Source organism: Rhinoderma darwinii, chromosome 4 (assembly GCF_050947455.1).
Source record: "Rhinoderma darwinii isolate aRhiDar2 chromosome 4, aRhiDar2.hap1, whole genome shotgun sequence".
NCBI classification, from domain to species: domain Eukaryota; kingdom Metazoa; phylum Chordata; class Amphibia; order Anura; family Rhinodermatidae; genus Rhinoderma; species Rhinoderma darwinii.
In genome coordinates, this window is record NC_134690.1 from 392,980,211 (window position 1) to 393,006,226 (window position 26,016).

General features: G+C 44.9%; 1 protein-coding gene across 1 annotated transcript; it reads left to right on the plus strand.

Moving 5' to 3' along the window:
* The first annotated feature begins 324 nt into the window (after positions 1 to 324).
* RRP15 (ribosomal RNA processing 15 homolog) lies at positions 325 to 26,016 on the plus strand. The gene is made up of 5 exons (XM_075864598.1): positions 325 to 408; positions 5,435 to 5,685; positions 8,429 to 8,526; positions 9,862 to 10,051; positions 25,701 to 26,016. The coding sequence occupies exons 1-5, from the start codon at positions 369 to 371 to the stop codon at positions 25,866 to 25,868; spliced, it is 747 nt and encodes a 248-aa protein (XP_075720713.1). The 5' UTR covers positions 325 to 368; the 3' UTR covers positions 25,869 to 26,016.

Here is a 26,016-nt window from a genome sequence, read left to right on the forward strand (position 1 = left end):
GTCCAGTGTACCTAAGCTTATAATCAGTGATACTATCAAATGTATCAAATTTTTGTGTAATAAAACCCAAACAATAGAACAAGTTCCAGAGGCAGATTATTCAACAATTAGAGTTATTGCTGCAGTTATGGGGAATTATCCGTTTTCTACAACAAGTTCCTGTTATTACAAATGGAAGATAACGGGAGTAGAATCAGCCCATTACACTAGCATGTACTCACCACCAGATGGCAGAAGAGCCGCGGAAGACAGGTTTCCCGACTCAAACATGGCGGAGCAAGCGTCGCTCAGACAGGAAGTGAACTCAAACCAAGGTGAGTTTACCCGGAAGCAGTTTTCTGAACACGTGTGTGTGATCCTGTGCAGCTATGGAAGTGGAAGCCGCATCGGAGCAGAGTAACCCTGCAGGTATGGACATAGGGTCGTGTGTGCAGTCAGTGTATAGCAGGTAAAGGGCTGTATCCTGTCTTCAGAATTATTTATTCTGGCGTGGAACTACAAATCCCATAATGCTGTCATGACCTGATCTACTTGGCATACAGACTGCTGCAAGGCAAGCCTATAGTATTGCCGCAACCAATCAGATGATAGCATTCATGGTTTATAAAGAAGTGGGAGTGAGGCTCTGATTGGTTGCTATGGGCAACGTCTCCCTTGCACCAGTTTTGATATATTTCTCTGCAGCATGGCGGACGCTCCCAAGCGTTGTGATGGTCAGCAGAGTGACGCCGCCCGTCGTGTACGGTTTTCCGGTTGACTTTGATGGGTAGAATAATAAATCAGTCACGTGTTACCTTGGCGTGACTGAGAATTGCGCTATTTACCTCCATGTCGCCCTGGTGATGTGTCACGTGACTTGGGCTCATTCATTTCACGCTGCGAAAGTTACTGTGCACCCCCATAGCCCCATCTCTGTTGTATGTCATTGAATAAGTCTGGTGAGAGTCAGAGACCCTCTTTATGATTAGGCCACACGCCGTTTTGTTGCTGTAATCATGTGACCTTTCTCCCGTCCCCATATCCTTTATTTTCTTCATATATTGGCTCTAAGTATTCCAATAAACTGTCAAAACACCCCCGTAGTTCACAGCAGAGCCCCTCCATAACTTTCCCAGTAGTCGCAGCCGTCTTCCCCGTAGCTTTCCCGCATTAGTCGCAGCCGTCTTCCCCGTAGCTTTCCCGCATTAGTCGCAGCCGTCTTCCCCGTAGCTTTCCCGCATTAGTCGCAGCAGTCCCCGCCGCTGCTGTCCCAGTAGTCGCAGCAGTCCCTGCCGCTGCTGTCCCAGTAGTCGCAGCAGTCCCCGTCGCAGCAGTCCCTCCATAACTTTCCCAGTAGACGGAGCAGTGCCCTCCCCTTATGCCACAATTCCTGTAGAGCTCCCTTCCCACACAGTACATACACCAGGGCCGATTTGCTAGTCACGATGGCGACCAGGTTTTGGTTTGTGCACCTGCTGTTCAGATGGGCATATGGATGTAATAGAGGGGGGGGGGGGTCCCAGGTGTATTCCCTTTTTACATAATCTGCTATTGACATTATATATATATATATATATATATATATCTCCTGGAGCTATAACAACTGATAAACAGATCCAACAGAATATAACAGAGAAATACCGGCACATAGTGATAGTCCGACATAAAACCCTGATCTAGTCATCAGCATAGACCTGTAAATGTAATGCAGCTGCCACCACAACAATGGCTGCCTTAAGTCTATTAGCTGCTGTGGCTACTGGATAGGTAGGAAGCTGTTGTGGCTACTGGGCAGACGTGGCGGGGAGCTGCTTTAAAGAGGCTCTGTCACCACATTATAAGTGTCCTCTCTCCTACATAAGGAGATGGGCGCTATAATGTATGTGACAGTAATGCTTTTTATTTAGAAAAACGATCTATTTTTACCACGTTATGAGCGATTTTAGCTTTATGCTCATGAATTTCTTAATGCCCAACTGGGCGTGTTTTTACTATTGGCCAAGTGGGCGTTGTACAGAGGAGTGTATGACGCTGACCAATCAGTGACAAATCAGCGTCATACACTTCTCCATTCATTTACACAGCACATAGGGATCCTGCTAGATCACTATGTGCTGTCTTATACTGACATATTAATGTTACTGAAGTGTTTAGACAGTGAATAGACATTCCTTCCAGCCAGGACGGGATGTCTATTCACAATCCTGACGCTTCGTTAACGTTTCTGTGGTACTTACAGCAGAGCAAGCGTAATCTCGCAAGAACACGCTTCCTCTGCTGTAAGTACCACAGAAACGTTATCGAAGTGTCAGGATTGTGAATAGACATCCCGTCCTGGCTGGAAGGAATGTCTATTCACTGTCTAAACACTTCAGTAACATTAATATGTCAGTATAAGACATCACATAGCGAACAACGCAGGGTTACTATGCGCTGATTAAATGAATGGAGAGAATGGAGAGAAGTGCATGATGCGGATTGGTCAGCATCATACACTCCTCTGTACAACGCCCACTTGGTCTAAAGTAAAAACACGCCCAGTTGGGCATTAAGACACTCATTAGCATAAAGCTAAAATCGCTAATAAAGTGGTGAAAACAGATTGTTCTAAATTAAAAGCATTACTGTCACCTACATTATAGCGCCCATCTCCTTATGTAGGGGATACGGCACTTATAATGTGGCAGAGCCTCTTTAAGTACTGAGGTAATACTCCCTTTTTGCCTGCTGTGCTGACCCAATTTTGTTCGGACCCATAAAGAAAATGGGGAGATTTAGTCAATTTGCAAAATAAATTTAGGGAAACCCACTAGGCATGTTGTATACTTTATTGTTCTAACGTCACCTGGTTGCTATGGATAGACTGCCTAACAACGAGAGTTGTCAGATAGCATGTCCTTTAGGCTAGGGCTCCACAGTGACTCTTGATGGCAATAAAATTGGGGGGTTACCGTGACCGTCGCGCAACCCTCCTATTCCTCTATGGGCGTGGACGGAGTTCTTGCAATTGTTGTGCAAGTTTTGAGGTTGCAATTTCACCGCAACCAAAAGTCGCAGCGATGTCACTGATCCGAGGGCTTGAGCGTACACAGTCCACGCTCTGCTAGCATGTTGGTCATGTCTTACAGCACTGAGTTGAGGTGGAGGTCCCCTTTATAGCCCCTCGCAGTGTATGACTAGTGCACTTTGTCCTCATGAAGTGTCTTTGCGTGGTGCGCTCGGTTCACCTCTGCTGTGTTGGGACCACCTGGTTCTGATGCAGATGAAGTGGAGATCAGTGGCCGCTCAGCGTCCCGGGGATCTGCTTTTCATTATCAGACCACATGCACCATGAGAAAACCTGTGAAGTGTAAGGTAACCGCTCCCCGCACTGCTGGCGCCTTCTCTGGAAATATTTTCGCTCCCATCTGGGTCTCTGGGTGGAAATCCAGATCGGTTTGTTTTTGTGAATCTGGAAGGTATTACCCAAAATGAGCGTCACCCGCAGTAGCTGGGACGGAGTGCGGCCTGCGCTTAGTATTGGACTCTGTTCACACCACAATAGGGCGCAAATGTTAGATTGGTGGGCGTCCGACCCTTCCACCTTTTATGGGGGGCCACACCTTGGGCACGGACCACTTCGTAAGACCCTTATGATGAGGTCCGTGCCCAAGGTGTATATCATCCTACGGGTGATCTAGAAACCACTATCACTGTGTCCTAATTTTCCATAGACTTGTATGGAATGGGTTGCGCTCGGCGACCGCTCTATACAACTAGGGCATCCACCATGGAGTTTTCTAGCGATCGGGGGGCATCGGTTGTATTGCAACTTTCTTTAAAAAATAAACTTTGTGTTTTAATTCATCTCCGTTGTGACAATCCCAGTTTACTGTCAGTGAATAGAAATATTCTTGTTTTTTAAGGCTGAAACACACATTGTACTTCTCACAGCCTGGGGTTTGTTACAGTTTGATCCAAGTGTAGACAGTTCTCTGTGAGCTAAACGCATCAGCACTCCGTCTCCTATCCTGATAGCTTGTTACAATGTATCAGTCTGATACATTGCACTGTTCCTTGCTCCCACTAGAGGTCACTGTTACTCTGCTGCCAGTAACAGATACAGACGGGAACATTGAATATTTTTTTATTGGGATGTTCATTTTGCGGGGACGTGATTTACCCCGATGGGATTCACTGGTCAAATGCATTTAAAAATTAACTTGAAACAAGGCACAAATGTTAAAGGGACCAATACAATTACCAAACGGGGGCTCCAGATGTTGGAAGTGAGAGGGGGTGCAACTAATTGGCACTATAAATAGAGCCATCTATGGGCAGTTAGGACAACGGGCGCAGGTCGCTTCTGTAGTGGAGCCCTGACAGTCAGCGGTACGCTAATCAGCGGCGCCACTTGAACGCTTGACACCAATAGTTGGAGGGGTTGTACTAGAATTGACAATTCTCACCTATCCACAGTATAGATAATTGTCTGATTGGTAGGGGCCGCACCAGTCATGAGAACGAGGGTCCCCAGTTTTCCGTTCCCTCTCAATACACCCCCTGCAGTGAGGAGGAGCTTGAATGGAGTGGTGGTCGAGCAAGCACCCGTTGCTCCATTTATTGTCTATGCGACTGACGGAAAAAGCCAAGCGATGTTTCCGTCATTTCCATAAACTTTGAATGGAGCCGCATGAGCATGCTCGACCAGCGCTCCGTTCAATTTCAAGTAGTGAGAGGGGACGGGGGGGGTTCAGTACCCCTGTTCTCGCGATCGTTGGCACCCCCAGCGATCAAACAGTTATAATCTATCCTGGTGATTGTCAATTCTGGGAATACCCCTTTAAGATTTTCATACACATTCGATTTACGTCATCTGAACCTGCCGATCCCAACAGGAATCGCCATCCGTCTAATATTTAGGGGGGGGGCTCTCGACTTTTCCCTGCCGGCAGATGTCGGAGAGAGAAGGATCGGGCAGTTGGATTTCAATATGCCCAATCGTTTTGTTCTCCATGGAGATAAGCCGCCACCAGAAGTGTCTGACAGCCGCATACTTCCTTCTCCTCAGGATACATGTACGGTCAGCCGACCATGGAGGATCGGGAGGAATAGCTTTTGGCCAAATGAGTGTTCAGACAATCGGCAGATTAGTTGCAGAAATTTCTGCCACTGAAATCTGCCTTGTGTGAACATACCCTTACTGCTTATAGGGATTTATACGTTTCTGTATTTAAACCACCACCGTCTCATGCTATTACAATTCCAGTTATAAGTGGGAACCCCGTGGCATGTCAGGAGATATTATTGGTAGGGTCCCTGGAACAGTTACCCCCACTGATGGCTACAACAAAACTCCCATCACTGGAGAGGTGAATAAGCCATAGACTTGTATGTGCGTGCGTGCGTGCGTGCGTGCGTGCGTGCGTGTGTGTGTGTGTGTGTATATTTTATAAAGTGGCTTTTTTTTTTTTAGGATCTGAAGGTTCTGATTTGGGAGACTACAATTTTTCTTCTGATGGCGGAGAAGAGTCTGACGACTCCAACCATGAAACTGACGACCAGGCTGAGTCCGACGACCCAAATAAAGGCTGGGCAGATGCCATGGCCAAGGTCCTTAACAAGAAAATCCCCTCAGACAAGGCCAGCACCATCCTGGTGAAAAGCAAATCCGTGGAGAAGGAGAAAGAAAAAGGGAAACAGGAGCGGCTGGAGAGAAAGCAGCAGGTGCGTAGAAGTGGCCAGATACCGGCCGGGCGTCCTCAGACGGAAGAGGCCGGGTCTTCATGCCTTATGTTAGAACAGGGGGGCAGATTAGTGGAAATCGTTCCAAAAATGTGGTTTTCATTTGGAAAATATATTTGATAGTAGCAAATACCAGCACGGATGAAAGAAAACCTGAATTTATGGCCAATGAAAGTGGCGTTGGAAAGGAGGAGGGGGGGGGGGAGTTTGGTGCCAAGTTTTATCTTGTTTGTGCTCCTGAACATTTTCGCAAACAAGTGTTTCACCCCTGAATACTCCCAAATACTAGAAGTCCTGTCACCCTCTTATATCACGTATAATAAGTCACATTCCCCCTTTTATCCGTTTTTGGGAAAGCTGTGTGACGACCAATATGGCTGTCATTGCACTGTCCATAGGTGTTGACACCCGGCCTTCCGTACTACTCAGTGGCTAATCTGCCTAAGTATGCAGTCATGTACCCCCCCCCGCCCCCCCTCACAGTCCTATCACTGTATGACTAGGTAGATTTGATATTCAGTCCCTTGGAAAAACGGAATCACTCCTGAATTGCTGCGATGTAATGCTACATTTGGCCTCTAGTGGCCACTGCAGGATAAATACTTGTTGCCTGCCGCTTTCTTGGCTATAGCAGCTGATAGCTGGTGATTTTTGGGGATCCGCTTTGATAGCTAAAAGCTTAAAGGGGTTCCCTGAACTCTCCCTACTAGTACCTGGACTATAAGCTGATCACTAAGTCTTTTTTTTTTTTTTGTCAGCTGAAATTGGCGGGTTCGTCCGACGATCATGTACTGTGTATGGACGCCCTTTGGGATAGCTTCGTGATGCGATTTCTACATTTCCTTTCACTAACCTCACACTTGTATATTGCGGTTTCTTGCGTTATTTGCGATGTCTGTAATGTTGTAATACTGCGGATCTTCACGTGACCTCAGTGCGGTGTCCTGGGCTTGGACGGTTTTATTATGAAGTGAATGCTAGGGGGTTAATTAGACTCCTTTTGATGAAAAGCCAAAACTCGGTCATAAATTCATTCTCGGTCTGCCCAGTATTATACGGCGGGAGGCGATGAAAGAAGGGTCTGTGCAGCGCAGCTTTATTACGAGATGACTGCGAACACAACACTATTAAAAACAAGGTCTTAATGAGGCCGCTCAGCTTTTCCTAAATAGACGCTTTACCTTGTGGCCGTGGGGGAACATGACTTCATCTGCTCAGGACGTAGGGGGCAAAGCCTTGGGTGATTGGTTGATTCACAGGGGGTTGTTCTGGACTGGACGCTCCTGCCTTCACCTCTATCAGGGAATTGCCGTTACAACGACCCCCAATATATACAGCACAGATTGTGCCCATTGTCAGCAGAAATGATTTGGGAGGAAACAAAATTCCGAAAAGGGTATTTTTTTTTTTTTCAACTCCATATTTAAAAAAAAACTAAAATAAACTTTTTGGACGTTTTTATTTGCTTATTTTGGCAGTACTGCGCAATTAAGAACTAAATACAAAATATTGTACTTTTCTAGCAGTGATCACAAAGGGTTAAACCTCCTGAATGGTAATGTCAGATTACGACCTGCTGCAAAGGAAAAGGGGGAGGTGATCGCCAAGCTAATCATTATAACAGGTGGGCGATCAGAATGACGGCTCCAGTGTTCTCTTAATAGACCTAGTTAGACCAGTCTCAGAACGTATCGTCACTGATATATAACCCAGCTTTCCCAGTCTCCGAACGTATCGTCACTGATATATAACCCAGCTTTCCCAGTCTCGGAACGTATCGTCACTGATATATAACCCAGCTTTCCCAGTCTCGGAACGTATCGTCACTGAGACATAACCCAGCTTTCCCAGTCTCGGAACGTATCGTCACTGAGATATAACCCAGCTTTCCCACTCTCGGAAGCCGTCTCCTTCAAGGCTTCTTACATTATACTACAAGTTGGGCAGTTTCTAGGGGGGGGGGGGTGTAAAGTGTCGTCCCCCAGCTCCTCCCCGGTCAGAGTGAAGTGATCACTCTCTACCTCCATTCTCTGGATCAGTTGGGGGTCCCTATGGTCAAACCCCCACCGATCAGGGTGATAAATAATGATTGAGAAAACCCCTTTAATATGTTGATGATAAAAATTTACGAAAGTGTTTCTTTTAAAGGGAATGTCCCATCATGGTCAGATCACATATTTAGATCCTTTCCACAGCAAATAGAAGGATTTGTGACACTATGCTGCTACCCCGTTCTCAAAAAAGGCCCACCGAAGTCTAATCCCCACCCTGCAAAAGTCCAAGCTCCCCTGCACCTCAAAAGACAATTCCAGCACACACAAAAAGACCCCATGCAGCAGAGTAGCAAAAAGGGACCCCAAATCACAGTAGGGAACGCTGATCCACCCTCTTACCAACCAGAACACCTGTGATCCCAACCCGACTTGTAATCACACACCCCATGGTAGAAGAAAGTTTACCCCGCTGCAGTCCAGGACCCTCCAGTAATCCCCCCAAGGCTAAAAAAGGAGCTTATTCAATACCGTCATATATATATATATATATATTCCTTTTCCTATCCGGTCACCTGATGTTTGTCATTTCACTCCCCCGTGAGGGCTCTTTGTGGTTCCTCGTAATGGACATGAGGTGAGATCGGAGCGCGACGCTTCATTGTCAGTCATTTCGTGTGTCTTCTCCTTCGCGTTCCTTGTGCTCCGTGACTGACATTCAGTTCCTATTGCAGTTTGATCAAAAAAGACAGTGGGAGACGATGTGCAGAGTCCAGCCAGATGTTGTCAAAGACAGAGAAGCCGAGAGGAGTCTGCAGAGAGTGGCTACAAGGTGAAAATAATCAACATTTTACTTCCTTTTTATATTTCACTTAATGTTTTTCAAACTAATATTGAAGATTGTTCGTAATCTGGTTCCAATAAGAGACGTTTTCAGATCAGCCACAGAGGAGCCGTAAGATTTATGTAAGAAGAAGAAGTGGGACAAAGGATTCTAATAGGAAAATATAATACGCTCTATGTGTGTATATATCTATAGCTCAGGCTTGGACAAATCTTAACCAGGGATCCCCTCCCCTTATTCCCTAGTAGTCACAGCAGGTCTTCCCGTTTTCACTTCCCTAGTAGTCACAGCAGGTCTCTCCCCTTTCTACTTCCCTAGTAGTCACAGCAGGTCTCTCCCCTTTCTACTTCCCCAGTAGTCATAGCAGGTCTCTCCCGTTTCCACTTCCCTAATAGTCATAGCAGGTCTCTCCCCTTTCCACTTCCCTAATAGTCACAGCAGGTCTCTCCCCTTTCTACTTCCCTAGTAGTCACAGCAGGTCTCTCCCCTTTCTACTTCCCCAGTAGTCACAGCAGGTCTCTCCCGTTTCCACTTCCCCAGTAGTCATAGCAGGTCTCTCCCTTTTCCACTTCACTAGTAGTCACAGCAGGTCCCTTAACCGTTCTACTTCCCCAGTAGTCACAGCAGGTCTTTCCATTTTCCACTTCCCCAGCAGTCACAGCAGGTCTCTCTATTTTCCACTTCCCCAGCAGTCACAGCAGGTCTCTCTATTTTCCACTTCCCCAGCAGTCACAGCAGGTCTCTCCATTTTCCACTTCCCCAGCGGTCACAGCAGGTCTCTCCATTTTCCACTTACCCAGTGGTCACAGCAGGTCTCTCCATTTTCCACTTCCCCAGTGGTCACAGCAGGTCTCTCCATTTTCCACTTCCCCAGTGGTCACAGCAGGTCTCTCCATTTTCCGCAGTCACAGCAGGTCCTGCCCTTTTCCACCTCCCCAGCAGTCACAGCAGGTCCTGCCCTTTTCCACCTCCCCAGTAGTCACAGCAGAAATTCCCCCAGGCGGTATGGTTTTGTCTAGCCTTGATATATAGGTGTGTGTATTCACTTTTTTAGATTTCCTTTTAATCCCAGTGCAATAATTTGTTGCTGAGATGCAATACATGAGACAAAGTGTAAGCCCATAGCAATTATATTCCGGCATTCATTGATTTCCAAGCTGTCAGATGAACTATCCAGTTTCAATCAGTTTCCTGAGGCTCCATGGACCCCCTGTGTTTACCGTGCAGCTACATAAAATTAAAGGGGTATTCCGACACCAGACATTTATTACATATCCTCAGGACTCTATTATACCGACTGATTACTTGTGTTCCTTCCCACAGAGGCGTCGTACAATTATTCAATGCAGTAAGGACCCACCAGGGTAACATGAATGATAAGATAAAAGAAGTCGGACCCTCTGAAAGGAAGAAGAGTAAACTTATGTCATCAGTGTCGAAGAAAGACTTTATCAATGTGCTGAGAGGGAAGGAGAGCAAAGACGAGACAGCGGAGCGACAACGGCCGAAGAAGGTGCGTTCTGCCTGGTGACGGGGCATATGTATATTCGTATATGACAGTTCTGCTCCAACTGTGCGGCGCCAGACTGTTCTTGGTGACGTGTAACAGGACAGTTCCAATGTTTCAGGACATGACGCTGCTGTCTGTCCAAAGAAGGAAGCTGAAGGTTATTCAGGATTAGGTAAACATAGCTGCTTTCTTCCTGGGATGTCTGGTAACGCAGCTCAGTTCTATATAAGTAAATGGGGCTGAGCTGCAATACCACACAAAACCTGTAGACAAATGTGGCGCTGTTTTGAAAAAAAAAACAAAAACATCCGCATGGAATGATAAAGATGTTAAAATCCACAGCATTTTCAGAATCCACGGATGGCTATATTGAATTACTAAGGGGCTAACCCGTGTTCGGATCCGATCCGGTGGCCAATTCTCTGCAGAAATCTAAATTTCAGTCACTGATTTCTGAAGAAACTCGGCTGTGGCAAATCCGTGCAGTGTAAACGAGGCCTCCAGCATGCGGCAACAGCCGGCACTCCTCAACAGATGCCTCTGTATATAGACTTAAAGGCATTTTCCGGTTCTTTAAAATTGTGGGCTGAACTTTAGGATAGGCCATCAATGTTAGAATGGTGGGGGTCCAAATCTCGACACCACCCCCAATCATCTGTTTAAAGGGGCCGTGTCGCCTTCAATGATTACCAGACGCTGCTCCGTACCTAGTAGCGGAAGTTCCAGATATTACAATTCAAGGGAATGGGACTGAACTGTAATACTGGATGCAGCTGCATTTAAATGTACGGAACTGTGCCTGGTAATAATGAGGGGACACAGCGCTCGGACCCCCACCGATCTAATTTTGATGGTTTATCCTAAGGATAGGCCATCAATTTTAAGGAAACAGAAAAGCCTAATCATTGTATGACAAGTTCTGCAACTTTCTTATATACTTTGTTTCAATTCCTCACCATTTTAGATCCCTGCTTGCTTTCTGCGACTGAAAACATTCTTGCTTGAAAAAAATCAAACACTCCTCGCAGCTGAGGCTTTGTTACAATTGAATCTAGTTTAGACCATCCACTGTGAGCTAAATACATCGGCAGCACACTTCTACTGTAGCTGTTTGCAACAGTGTATCAGTCTGGAGTCCAGACTGTTTCGCTCATAGTTGATTGTTTAAACTGCAAACAATTGTAACAACCCCTCAGCTGTTGTTAGGTCTGTACCAGTTATCAGCCTGTGGATGTCAAAAATAATTGTTCTTTTCAAGAAGAGATCTTGAAAATGGTGATGAACTAAAATAAATGTGTAGTGAAGCTTGCAGAACTTTTCATTATACGACATTTTATTCACTATCTAGGGAAGTACCACAGTACAGCCTGCAGGGGGCAGTGTTGCCTTTAAAACTATAGTCATTGTAACGGTTTCTTCTGTTTGGCTTTAGGAGCGGGATCTCTTGTCTTTTTGGCCTTACACTTTAAATCTATTAGCAAGAAGAGGCGTGACGGCGACAATTGTGTGTTGTAATGTCACAGTACATACCGTGGAGATAAAGGGTAACTAAACTTTAAAAAAAAAACTTTTGACATGTCCTAGTGACAGGTCAAAAGTTTTGATCATGAAGGTTTGAGCACTGAGACCCCTACCGAACACTAAAACGATCCCTAAAACTCTGCCGTTTTGTTTTAGCGATCGGTGGGATTCTCGGTGCTCGGGCCCCCGCCAATCAAAACTTCTGACATGTCACTATAACATGTCAAAAGTTTTTTTTAAAAGTTTGTTACCCTTTAATGTGGAACTTTTGGGGATTTTTACATTGTTGGCCTATAGAAGTTGAGGCAACGAGCAGCCACTTTGTATCGGAAATGGATGTCATGTGTCCTGATAGGTGGGGGGTCCAGAGGTGGAACCCCCATCAGACATTTATGATATATCAGGTGGATATGCCATAAATGTTTGAGTCTTGAATACCCTCTAAACAGACCAAATATAAAGAAGTCTGACTCGTCCTTACCAGGTAAATCCGGCATTGAGCTGTGAGCAGCACAAGGGTCCGCGTTGACTCCCCCCACCCCATCCCCCCCCCCCCTCGTCTTGAGTTCACAGCACTGAACAGAATGTGCTGTAAATGTCCTTCTAAAAAGTGCCTAGTAGGCAACTGGGTTTTCTTTAAATCGCCTTGGCAGCGAGCGGCGCCTCTCATGAGCTAATGCTTGTAATAATGGGCCCAGTTTTCCTTCCATCTGAACTCCCCTGCAAATCCCTGCCCAAGTCCTCTCTCCTGGAAAATGTTTTTGTGGTTTGTATTCGGTAATAGACGAGATCTAAAAAACAAATGTTCCCAGGTCGTGCGGCAGTAACAGAGTGTGCGGAGCCCGTGGTATCGGAGTGTTGCTGTTTACACTTTGATGTGCCCTGACTGGGGGGGGGGGGTGCACTTGGGGCCCTCCTTTTATACCTCTGTTTTGTTTTTTTTTGTTTTTTCATCATCTAAGTGCTTTTTGGATGCCAGGAAGCCGTGCTTGATCCAATTACCACATAAACATATTGTCATATGGTTTTTGTTTGTGTGTACTCTGGCCACGCTGAAAGTTACCATCGTATGGTTTTATGTCTCTCAATAACAGATACTCGGAATCCAACGCCTGATGTGGAAAGGTTACTTCAGATCTGAGATCAAAGGCAGAGGCGGCTGAGAAGCTTTTAACATTTAAAGGGGGGGTTCCACCTTTTTTTATTTGCTAATGTCTGCACGCCCTCCTGCAACTTTTTACCTTCTAAAAGCACTCCCTGACCCGCCACCTCTCTTATGTAACCAACTGGCAGACAGAGGCATGTACCTGTAATACCTGCTCACGCCATTCCATACACGTCGTCATGTATTGGGCACGGAAAACCGTTTCAGGCTACCCCTCCCCCTCTGTGCAATTTTAGTCTGAAATTGTGGTGCCGGCGAATGACTACAGAGTAATTGCACTCAAATAAACGTTCAGGGCTGAATTTGAGCGCTCACATTCTGATGTGTTATAAATTTAAAGTCCTTTCCTCCGGGAGATGACATTCAATGTTGTGATGATATATTCGCCCGAGCGCTTCTGCCGCTTCTTTTTAGCAATCAGTGGAGGTCTCCGTTCTCCGTTTAGATACTTGGCACTTAAAGGGCATGTCCACCTTTTAACACCACTATAAAGCCCACATATAGATATGATATACATGAGATGTTGAGTAACTTTGTATATACATTACTTCTCTTTTACTGATTCTCGGTTACAACCTGTGTTATACTCCAGAGCTGCAATCACAATTCTGCCGATTGTCAGATTATACCCTGAATGGCTGCTGTGATCACGTTGTATTGTATCTACTACCTTCTATTGCAAACACGGAACTGGCATAGGAGTGACCAAGCAGCAACAACATAATGCCAATGAATCCATACGGGTAGTGTATTGCACATTTGTATAGACTCCACTTTTAAGGGCTCGTCCAAAATTCTTCCCCTTTTTAAATCCTGTACAGACCTAAAACTTCTGACCTCAGAGGGCTCTAGAAATTCCTCCGCAAGCACAAATCTCATTTTTGTCTTGATGGTTTGCTACAGTGTATCAGTGTAGATAGAATAGAGTCCAGATGGCTTCAGCTCGGAGGATTGTCCAAACCGCATACAATTGTTGGAGGACCATTCACTTTTCAGCCTCTGATATAAGCAAAAGGTTTCTATTCACTGACCGCAAGCAGAGTATACACCGTTATTAGATGTATATTATATTAGGAAGTTAAAAAACTTTTCTTTACAACTAAGCGTTGGAACACTTTAGTAAGGAAAGAGGAAACCTGCTTAATGAATTAGCATATACTCTGCGGCTCCAGCTTTATCTTCGTCTCTGCGTTCCCCGTACACCTTGAAAGAGTTTGTTATGAATTGTGCCGTCTCCAGCTTTGGATTTCATTAACTTTTATGCTTTTTACGATCCGTCTTCACATCTAGAGCCAAGAAAGCCTGACTGCATGTTCATCAGGATTACATTAAGATTAAGACGTACCTCCGCATCACATAGCACTTCAGCTCATTTGTAGAACCGTTTTTTTTTTTCCGTCTCTAGGGTCGATGATGAATACGGTAGTGGCGGCAGATTTTTTATGGATCGCTCCCATCGTTTACGTAGCTCTGCACAGCGGTTCAAATAACACAAGTGGCAGAGCAAACTCAACACTACGACTGGTGCTGCCAAATTATCACCCCCAGCGGTGGCTGCTGTTTACAGCAATCTGTATTCTGGGTGCCGTAAAACATCCCGTGTCTGCTGACAGGCGAAGAACTTCCCACAGATCGCTCCCGCCTGCAGAAGATACATAATATGGAATTGCTACTTATGCAATTCCTCATTAAAGGGGTTTTCCAGGACTTTCATATTGATGGCCTAACCCTAGGATAGGTCATCAATATAACGGTGGGGGTCCGACTCCCGGCACCCCTGCTGATCAGCTGACTGAAAGGACCCAGTTTACGGGCACAGCGCCGTACATTTCCATAGTGCCTGTGCCTGGGATTGCTGTACCGGGCCCATTCAAGTGAATAGGACTGAGCTGCAATCCCAGGCTCAGCCACTACAGGTGTGTACGGCGCTGTGCCTGGTAAACCGACGAGGCCGCGGAGCTGAACGCCGTGGCCCCTTCAATCAGCTGGTTGTCAGGGGTGCCGGGAGTTTGACCCCACCGATCTTATATTGATGACTTGTCCTACGGATAGGCCATCAATATGAAAGTCCTGGAAAACCCCTTTAAGTATATATTGGCCTCACGTTCATGTCGATTTTATATAGCGCCAACACATTCCACATCACTGTACATGTGATCCTGCCAGTTGTATCTAGCAAATAACCCCCAAACCACACACCACCTTTGATCCATTGGGGGGGGGGGGGGGGGGGCGTTGTACACCGTGGTCACATTGACGCAAGTACAGGCATATTTAGGCTTTCAGATCAGTCTCCTGCGTATTTCTAGGAATGACACTGAACGCAGGGAGATGGGTGCGCCGCGGCACGGTTCTTATGTAACTGTTACCGATTCTTTTCTTCAGCCAATCAAAGGGGTCTTTTTGCTCACAGCTGCCTACCATTTGATGGGTGTAAAGGGTCCTCTGTGCTGTTTAACCCTTATAGACAGGGGGCGGCTGTACCTGTTAGGGCTCTTTTGGGCTGCGTTTGCCGTGTCCGGTTGCCATATGCTCCAGGAAAGCTTCCAGCGCATACGTCTGATGTGCCCTTAGGCTCCCATTAACCGTGTCCTTTTGGCCTCCGTCAGGTACCATTTTGTTGCTGTGTGGAATAGTGCAGCAGACCGCGCTATTCTTTGCAGAGTCATCCTGTAAAAATCGTACGCCACACAGTATGTATTTTAGTTTTTAACATCGGAGCCTTTTGTATATTGGATGGCACTCCGTGGCATCCATCAGAAGTATATGTTTTCATCGGGAAATCCTCCAGAAGGAAACCTCCAACGGACCGTGCTAAACGTAGTGTGAAAAGAGTCTAAGGTGAACTGGACAAGAGACTTTTTTTTTTTTTTTTTAAGCCAGGATCACACACCGTTTTGATGCAGTTTTTGCATCCGTTTTATGAGCCAACGCCAGAGGTGCATCTCCTCTTTTTTGTGTCCACTCCTGGGTTTGGCTAAATAAACCGGGCCAAAAACTGCTTGTGTGTGATCCTGACCTAATGAAGTTTTATCGTTCAGTGGAGGGAAAAAAACAGGGATACAACGTTTATTAGACAAACGCGTTTCAAGACCGCTCCAGAAAACCTTTCGAAACGCGTTGTATGTCCAATAGATGTTTGAACTCATACTTTTCCAAATGATGGTGGCAGCGCTCGTTGTATCCCTGCTTTTTTTTTTTTTTTTTTTTTCCTCCATTGAACGATTTTCTGGTGGCCCGGAGCCTGGATCCGCTATTCCAATCGTCTGGATCCATTTTATTCTACCTCATACGCTTTTCAGTGTTGTGCCCCACCATTGCACAACCATCTCTGGTCACCATAACCTGTCTTAGTAACGTTACCCATCACAAATTTATTGCGCTATGGAGCATTTTTTTGGTTTTTACCTTTTGAATAATGCATTTAAAAGCGTAACAAAAATGTTAGGTCATTGCTGGGGGTTCCTGTGATCAGCTTCTCTTTGAGGGAACCTTCTAACAAAACGATTGTGAAAAGCGGCAGCCTCCTTATCCACCATGGAGGCTCAAGGTATCAGGAACCTCCATAAAATCTAATCCCTCGGTGCAAACCGTAAAATCAGACAGAAAAAATTCAATCAGTCCAACAAATCGTCAATCCATCTAGTATCTACCTATCTCTGTATACACGGTGTCTTACAGGTGGCCTCTTTCTTCCGCTGCGATGGTCTTTTCCCAGTGAGTGCAGTCTACTCGCTGTTTATATTTTCAGCGGAGTCCCTTCTGATGAATATTTGCTTTATGTGCGCTGCCCCTTCACCCACCGTATAAGTGTTTGAATGCCCATATGGTGTTCATTATATTTGGGACCAGGGCCAGCGTTTCCCTTTCATATCTTCCAGTGGTTTTATCAAGGTATTGCGTTATCCTTGTTCAACCTATTGCTTTTATTTTTCTTTTTTTTTTCTTTTTTTTTTTTTTGGTCATTGTCTTTCCCGGGGTCTTTAACTCTGTTTTGGCTTTTCAGTCCGCGGCATTTAATTTATTTGTGGCCCTTTGGGGAAGAATGAATCAGATCAAACACACGCGTTCTTGCACGGTTTGTTTGCCAAGATCTCTGCTCCAGGAATCATATTTGGGGGGTTTATGAAGTCACTTCCATCTAAGAGGGTAATACATCTAGCTGAGCGCCTGCATGTCATGCGCTGCTTTTATTTTATAATAACCTGCTCTCATGTTGCTCGTGTTCTTGATGACTTGGTTCTTGGCTACTGGTTATGTTCGATTCTGACCGGCTCACCGTTTTTTTGAGGTTGAGTAAAGTTACATGCCGGGACACTTGGTTTTTAACTTTAGATATTTAAGTGTCTTTTTATTTATTTTTTTAAGGTATATTGTTCTTTTCCCCTCCACCCCATATAGAACTAAAAAAAGCGAATGAAATATGTAGGTGCCCTAAGGCCCCATGCACACCACCGTTGGTTTCATCTGTAATTATGGATGAAATTGCGGATACTTTAATTTCTATTGTTCACGGACACCTTTCCGTAAATTTACAGATGTGTCCGTGCTGTAGAAATGACCCTTCAAATTATAGGACGTCCTATATTTGTCCGCAATTACGACACGGACTCGCCCATAGAAGTCTTCCAGAAATGTGGACGGCTACCGAGGTGGATCCGTGGCCGTCCGTAATTGCGGAAGCGTTGCTATGCGACGCCAGCTGATTACGCAAGCTTCCTCTGTTTTTTTTTTTTTTTGCGTATACATAAATACGGATGCAACACGGACTGTATTTGTGGACAGCGTGCCGTCTGCGGATGAGTTGTGGATAACTACGGATCGGTATTTGCGGACAGTAAAAACCATTACGGTCATGTGCATGTGTCCTTGCCCTGATAAAGGAACACTCCAGGGAAAACTTGCTATGCCTAGTGTAGGGCATGAGGGGTGGTGCCTGACACAGAGAGCCACAGAGGACCAAAGAAAGAGACAGCACCACACTTGTCTGTAGGTGGTGTCTGGTATTGCAATTTTTTCAAGTTATTGAATACCAGACACAACACAAGAATGGCGCTGTGTCTGAAAAAAACTTGGATCCGTGAAAACCACGGTCAGTTCGTGGGGGCCATAGAAATAAATAGGTCGCAATAAGAAGGATAAATTGCGGACGCAAATGCACGGTCGTGTCCGTGAGGTCTTAGACTATGTTAAAACTGCGGATTTTCATACGGATTTTGATGCGGAAGCAGTGCGTATTCTGCGCTGTAATACGGGCGAAAATTTCCCTACCGTAAGTGCCCCCTTGATTTTAATAGGTAACCGCCATTGTTTATAAGGGGTCGAGTCTGCATGCGAATCAAATTGCAAATCCGCGACACAAATCCGAGGGTCAGCCACAAATTTCTGCTACAGATTCTCGCCCTAATCCGCAAACGCATTTTTCCCACTGAATTTTGTATCTAAACGGAGCCTGAAAGGGCACATGGAGTCACTAAGGCCTCGGGCACACAACAGTAGTACAGATCCATGTTGTGCCTATCCTTAATACAACACCTATAAAAATCGTACCTCCATGGTCCATTTGACGGGTTCATACGGAATCCTTTAAAGGGGTTTTCCAATGGGACATTTATGACCTTTCCACAGAATATGTAATAAATGTCAGATGGGTGCGTGTCCCACCTCGCTGAGCTACGCTGTTTCCGTAGAATTGAATGGTAGTTATGAAAACAGCGTCGCTCGCATGCTACGCTAGTTCTGTAACCGATATTCACAACTATGGGACTTACGGAAACGAGCTACGCTGTTTTCATAACCCCAGACCATATAGTCAGAAAGTGGCCGGGGAGTCAGAGGGAGCAGAAAAAGCTAGAACGGGGATTAGGGGGCGCCGTTCTAGAGATAGGTGCGGGTATCAGAGGTGGGATCCGCATCTATCTGACAGTCATGACCTATCCTGTGGATGTGTCATAAATGTCTTTGATGGGAAAACCCCTTTAAAGGTAATTTCCAATATTAGTAAAACATGGCTGCTTTCTTGTAGAAACAGCGCCTCACTCGTCCATGGGTTGTGTGTGGTATTGCAGCTCCGCTCCATTGGTGTGGCACTGTTTTGGAATAAAGCAGTCCTGTTTTTCTAATCCTGGACGACCCCTTGGGAAAAAAAATAAACAATCGCGGCACGTTTTATCACAAGAGATATTATGGAGACCCCATACGGCAGTGTCTGGGCATCTTGGGCCTTAGGGGTTCGTAATTCATTGTATGGGGCCGCTGTGGGGAACTATTACTTGTAGGGCAGAAAACCTCCGTAATACAGCAAGCAATCGCGCATTCCGCCAGTGTTTCTCTAACGTCTTTGTAAGGAAAAAAAAAACACAAAAGGACAGCGCACAAAATTGTATGGGCATCGCATAACGAATCTCCACCACATGGGTCCGTAATACGGCCATATATATATGAAGACTGGAGAATTCAGATTAAAAATGGCCTGCGGTCCTCAATTTGGAAGATTTTCACCATGCATCCATTTGTCATTTCTCTCAGCCATTTCTAGAATTGCGGTGCCTGATGGGCGCGGATTGTCCACGTACTTGGCTATAGCGCTGTCAAAGCCGTTTCTCCCTTTAAGGGACACGTCAGTGATAAGTAGGGCTGGCCAGTTATGACCTAAATCCAAATCACGATTAATTGAACATGTAACCTCTATTACTATTAATGAACAATTATTTAAGCCACACCCTTCTTGCATGCCACGCCCCTATTTGCATGCTACGACATTGCCCGGCGCCTGCTCTACACTAATGTATTTACTACACCCCATGACACTGCCCTCACAGTATATTGCCCTCATAGTTCTCCCCACACATTATAGCGGCTCATAACTGTCCTCCGCACAGTATAATTCCCCCATAGCTGCCCCCACAGAGTATAATGCTCCCCATAACTGTCCGCCACACCATATAGTGCGGTGTAGAACTGCGCTCCACAGTATAATGTCCCAATAACTGCCCTCCCCACAGTATAATACCCCCATAACAGACTTTAATTCGCAAGATGACGTCGAATAATTGCGCTGAATTTTGATTATTTTTCGATTGATTGATTGCCCAGCCCTAGTGATCATGTAGACCAGATCCTAAATACAAGGTTATCCTTTAGGGTCGTCCTTGCAGCCAATTTTTCCAGCTTTTATTTTTTAAGGAATCCCTTTTGACACCATAGCAGTGACACGACTATCCCAGTGAGCCCCATGTCTGCCATTGTGGTGCAGTCACTGGGTGGTCTTCTCCCCCACCTCATTGTCTCTCCCATTACTGGTTTTATAGGTGAGGAAATCCGGAGTGTTCGCAGCCTGGTACCTCTTGACATTCCATGTAAACAAAGATTCCTCTTCCCTTACTGCTGTGTATAGTCAGGGATTACATTCATTATCTGCCTTGTGGACATAGAAGCCATATAACAATATAGTCCTACCCTGAAAGCCGTCCTGAAAGCTCCAGCCTATTGACACAGCTACTCAAACATAAAAGATAATCCTAAAGTATTGGGGGCAATATTGAGTTCATTGGGACTTGTGATGACCATGTGAAGAGCTTCTCCCGAATGTTGTGTGTTTTGGCTCTTCCGTCTGCTCATGATTATTCGGGTTGTCTCCTTCCCTATTGTTGCTGGTCCTCATCATCTCCCTTCAGTTCTTTCAATCACATTTGTCTTTCCCATATACCTGGGTGTCCTCATAGTATGTGGAAAACAATATAAAGCTTCAGGTTTCTGATGGTAGAGGAGCCAACTTTTATTTAGCGTCCTCAAATGGAATCCATAGAGCGTCTAATGGTCCACCATATATTGATCGATCGAGATCGGTGAGATCCTTACCGATTCCTGTTCTTATGACAAGTTTAGGCAAATGATGCATGTCCTATACCAGGTATAGACCAAGGACATCCAACCCGGCGTTTCTAATGCCCAGGATTTTTACGGAGTATTGGACATCTCACACCGGGTTTGGTTGAAGACCATCTTCTCAATCCGATTGGATCCATCAATAGGTTCCTGATGGTGTATCATTCTGAGCCATGACACTGGGGAATATAGGAATGAGTCATCCAGTAAATGTCCCAACAGGTGCACAAAGCTCAAACCAGACGTGGGTGGGGGTCTTTATCTCGACTGTTTGCGCTGAAGACAAAGGAAGACCCTGCCTGTTTTATAGGCTGCCATTGTATCAGGGCTGTGCAAATAGCAGAAACCTCTTTTACACAAGTTTATCGCTCGGATTTGGGCTGTTGACAAGCAAACACCACAGCGTTATTGGGAGAGTACAGAATGTCTTGTGGGAGCTTTACCGGAGGAAGGGAAAAACTTGGCATCTGCCCATCAGCTGAGCTCAGTGGAGACAAACATTGTGCGGGTCCAACGTTCAGCTTCTGATTTGACTAGAAGGAGATACCTCATGGATATAAGTCTTATGTCTCCTCTGGATCCCTCCTCTGAGCACTACGGGGGACCATGTAAACATGACCGGTTACCCATCATTTATGTTATAGATGCAGCGTAATAATCCCCCCCATACAATCCCACAATTGAAGAACGTGGATATTTTGGGTTCTATTTTTTTAGGCGTTCAACGTGCGTCATAAAGAATACGTTGACTTTATTGTGCAGGTCGTTACGTTTTACGGTGATGGCAAATTTAAATAGTATTTTTTTTTAATGTTGCAATATAAAAACTTTTTGAAAAAAAAATGTTTTTTTGTCTCTGCATTCAAAGAACCATAAAGGTTTTATTTTTCCGTCAACGGAGCTGTGCCAGGGCTTTTATTAAGCGGGACGATTTGTAGTTTCCATTGGTATCTTTTGGGGTACATAGGACTGCTCGGTTACTTTTTCTTTTTTATTCCTGTTTTTGGGAGGCGGGATGAACAAAAACAGTTACTCTGCCATTTTTTGTTTTTTTAGTTGTTGTTTTTTTATGCTGTTCATTGCGCAGGTTAAATTAAGTTTTAATTTTATCGTTCTTAAAGGGGTTGTCCAGGTGATCCACAGTAGGTAGTCAGTATGTGATCGGTGGGGGTCCGACAGCCGGACCCTGCTCCGGTAGCCTTCGGGCACCGGAAGCTATGCAAGGGTCGGTGCCGGAAGCTGAAGGCGGCATAAATACTCTGTAAGATACTCCTTGAAACACCACTTATGGCTGCTCAGCCATCCGCTCCGGTTGGCCATACACATTAGAAAAACGTTGACGGATCCACCCACAATCTTATGTATATGGGGCAGTCTGCCGTCGGTGGAAACAAGGATCGGACTTGTTGGATTTCAACCTGGCCGACCCTTTGTCTCCCTTGAAGTTGTGTGGCACGGCTTAACCATGCACTCTCAACCAATCCAAGCATTCTTCTCAATGCGGTATTGGGGACAGATAGTGGTCGGTATTCTTGGTCTATGTAGACTGGATTCGGAAACACAGTGGACTATGTAAGGTCATGGCCACCCTTATTTTTCCTTTTAGCGGTACGTGAGATGACCCCTTAGTTGTGATTTATCAAATTTACATATCGGATAGGTCATTCAGAATACATCTACAGATAATGCCGGCCTTTTGGTCTTTTTACGTTGTTTTTCCTATTCCTTTTGCACTGACCACATGGTGGCGCTCTTGTATAATTTTGTCTCTAATCGTTCTCCCGTTAACACTTTGGCAGACTCTAGTTATTGTTTTAGCATACAGTCATTTGTAAGATCTTTATGGAAGGGCATAGGAATGCAGATATTACATGCTCCAGTGAAAGGGCTTTTTGATCTACGGACATTAAGAAATCTGAACGGCTAATCAGAAATGACTTAACGCTTGCCACACACTTTACGCTATCTGTTACAATATTGTGTTAATTGTCCAGTATTGCAGCACGTGTCATAGAAGTGTGGGACCGTAAATGGAGAGGAAGGACCGGTCACTTCAATAAATAGCTCCTGGGGACATTACTCTCTTGTTATTTAAAGGGGTTCTCCACTTTGGACAATCCCTACTTGTTAGAAGGGTGCCTTGACAATAAACTGATCACAAAGTGTCCCCCGGCTGGAACCTCCAGTAATCGGCTGTAATCTGTGAGGAAACCTGGCAGTAGGTGTTCAGTTTCCCTGCAGCGCCGCCATAGGAGAAATTAAGAATTACACAATGTCCATTTATGTCAATGTGTTGTCTGTGTAATACAGGACAGGTCCTCCAGAGTCAGAGACGCTCTATGTAACCTCTCTCCACTCTGGCCAAGAGATGAGGATCTTGAACAGAGGACCCCCCCCCTCTATTAATGTAAAATTCCCTAATAGGGTGTATGACACTGGGTTTTCTAAACTGGACAACACCGCCTAGAAGACCTATCGCATCTCCCGACATGTCTGTTTAGGTAAATACTTGAATTCCCTACGAAATAACAAGTCTGGGGCATCTTTTTTTTTTTTTTTTTTTTTAGAATTTTGCATTGTGCTGTTCCTCTCTTATTCCTCCAGGAAATGTGTGATTTTAATAAATTGACAACTGGACATTACCACTTGTCCATGGAGCATGTCCCAGTTGACGGGTGGAATGGTAACACTTAGTTGCCAATCTATTCATAAATTTCCAGGCGGAATAACAGAGGAGTCGAGTTCTAAGAAAAATATGCTCTAGCGTTATTTCATGGAGAAGTATTTACCTGCACAGACCAGGAGAAGCTGACCGGTTGATGGGTCCTCTGTAATTGTGTGTTTTTTCTCCCTTATTTACCTAACACATCCCAGCTACCAGTGTGTCCCATCATTGCAGAGAATTCGGCATTTGTACAGTAACTTTTATTTTTATCCAACACCCAATATAATATTATGGGTGGATGTTTAAAGGGAACTTATCAATATAAAAAAAATCGCTGTCACTCATTAGGCGGCTGTAGACGTATAGTAAATGTAGTGCAGCCTGAAATTGTGTGGATAATCTTTTGTTTTTGGGCTATTTCATGCCTCTGCCTTTGGAAAGTTCATATTATCTTTTTAGGTGCCAGCTGAGTGGGTGGGCTCTTCCTGGTATAAGACCCCATGCGCACGACCGTATTTCTCATCCGCAATTATGGACACACTAATTTCTATGGGCTACGGACACCTTTCCATATTTTTACGGATGGATGTCCGTGGCGTAGAAATGATAGAACATGTCCTTTTTATTGTCCGTAATTACGGAACAGACTCTCCATAGAAGTCTATGGGCGCTTCCGTAATTACGGACGGCTACAGATTTGCATTCGTAGCCGTCCGTAATTACGGAAGCGCTGCTATGCGATGCCAGGGAATTACCCTAGATTCCTCCCTGTTTTTTTTTTTTTTTTTTTTTTTTTTTTTAGTGGATCCGTAAATACAGATGCATTACGGATGCAATACGGACTGTATTTACGGACACCCTTCCGAGTATGCGGATGATTTATGGATGACTATAAATGACTACGGATCCGTATTTACCGATGGGTGAAAAATACGGTCATCTTCATGGGGCCTAACACTTAGGTTGTGCTCAACAGTCCAAGCCAATAAGACGTCTCCCCACTTCTGGACTCTCCTCTCACAGCACGCAGTCTCACTGAGAGAAACTGCAGCTGCATCTCCCTCCTCCCTGCCTATTATTAAGGCCTCATGCACACAACAGTGCATTTGCGGTCTCACACTATCTGGAATTGCGGATAGTTTAGAACACGTTCTATCCTATGGTCCAATGCTCACTACCGTGGTTTCCACGGTTCGTGCTTCGCCTGGACCGCAAAGAAAATAGGACGTCCTTTTACGGACCACAAGTTCGGTCCGGGCTTCTTTAAGTCAATGCATAAATATCAGATTTGATCCTGCTAAAAGCAATATTATGTGTATGGGATTCTTTAGATGCGTTGACTCAAGCTTTATATCGTTCCGGTTAATATCTCCTCTTATAATCCTGTTTTAAAAGCGCACCTATTATCATTTTTCAGAAATTAGTACATATAAATATATGAAACATTTTAACATATTTTATTAGAGAAGAATAGCATCTTCCTTCCCTTCCAGGAGGCTGTAGTTTTCTTTCAATCTTGTCCATAAATGCTCAGAAACCTCCTCAGTTACCGAAAAAATCTGTATATTAAATAGTAGACCGGGAGAAGGGGGATGCAGCTTCAGTTTATCTCTGTGTCTGAGACTGCATGCTGTGAGAGAGGAGGCGGAGCAACAGACAGAGACCTTAGATTGGCTCTAATATACCACCAGGAATAGTGCCCACTCGTCAGCCATTTTTTTTTTTTCAGCTCACTGACTCTTTAAAGAGGCTGCGTCACTAGTTTGGTAATGCCCTATCTCCTCGCTAATCTGATAGGCGCGGTCACACTGATAATTCTAGTGAAAATTGTGTCCCAAAAAGTTTTAAGTTATGAGCTTTTTTTCTAAATATGCAAATTAGGCTATACTTGACAAGTGGGTGTTATTTCACACGACTCCTGAGGTGGAGCTACCTCAGAGCCTCTGACCTATCAGCATGAAGCTGCTTCACACAGTGTGAGAGACCGAGGCTGGAGTGAGGGGGATCACTTCAAATAGCCATATCCCCGGATGTGGACCACCTAGAACAGCGGTTTTGGTGTCATATGAAAGAGGAGATTCTAATCTTTCATATGCCACCAGGATCCCAGCTGTGAAACATCTGGAGATATCACCAGTTGAATACACAGTCGGGAATGGAAGCTGTATACTATATGATCACTCTGTGCTGCTGGGCAGGGAAGAGGAGATCTGTATGACTCTGATTGGACAGCGTCATACAGAAAACATTACACCGCCCAGAGTGAAAAGAAATAGTCACCTCCTATTTGGCTATTAGTGCCACATTAGCATATTTAGAAAAATGCTCATAACTTTGCAAATAATAAACTTATTTGAGAAAATGACACTGTAGTTATCCGTTCTCTTTAATTTGCATCTATTTGCTCATTTCAGGCTGCTGCAAAAACGCAAAACGCATCAGAATGGAACATCCTACGCGATGACTTCATGATGGGAGCTTCTATGAAGGACTGGGATAAGGACAGCGATGACGGAGCGGAGAATGCAAAGCGGAAACCTAAGAACAAACGGGAAGATAGCGAAAGTGATTCTGACAGATAACGCCGCACCGGACAGAGCTAAAGATAAAACCTTATCTCTCTGTAACCAACATGAATAAACTCTTCATTCTGTGAATGCATAACATTTTTGACATTACACAAATACCATTTTAAAATAAAAATTATGTAAGAAAGCAAAATATTTTTAT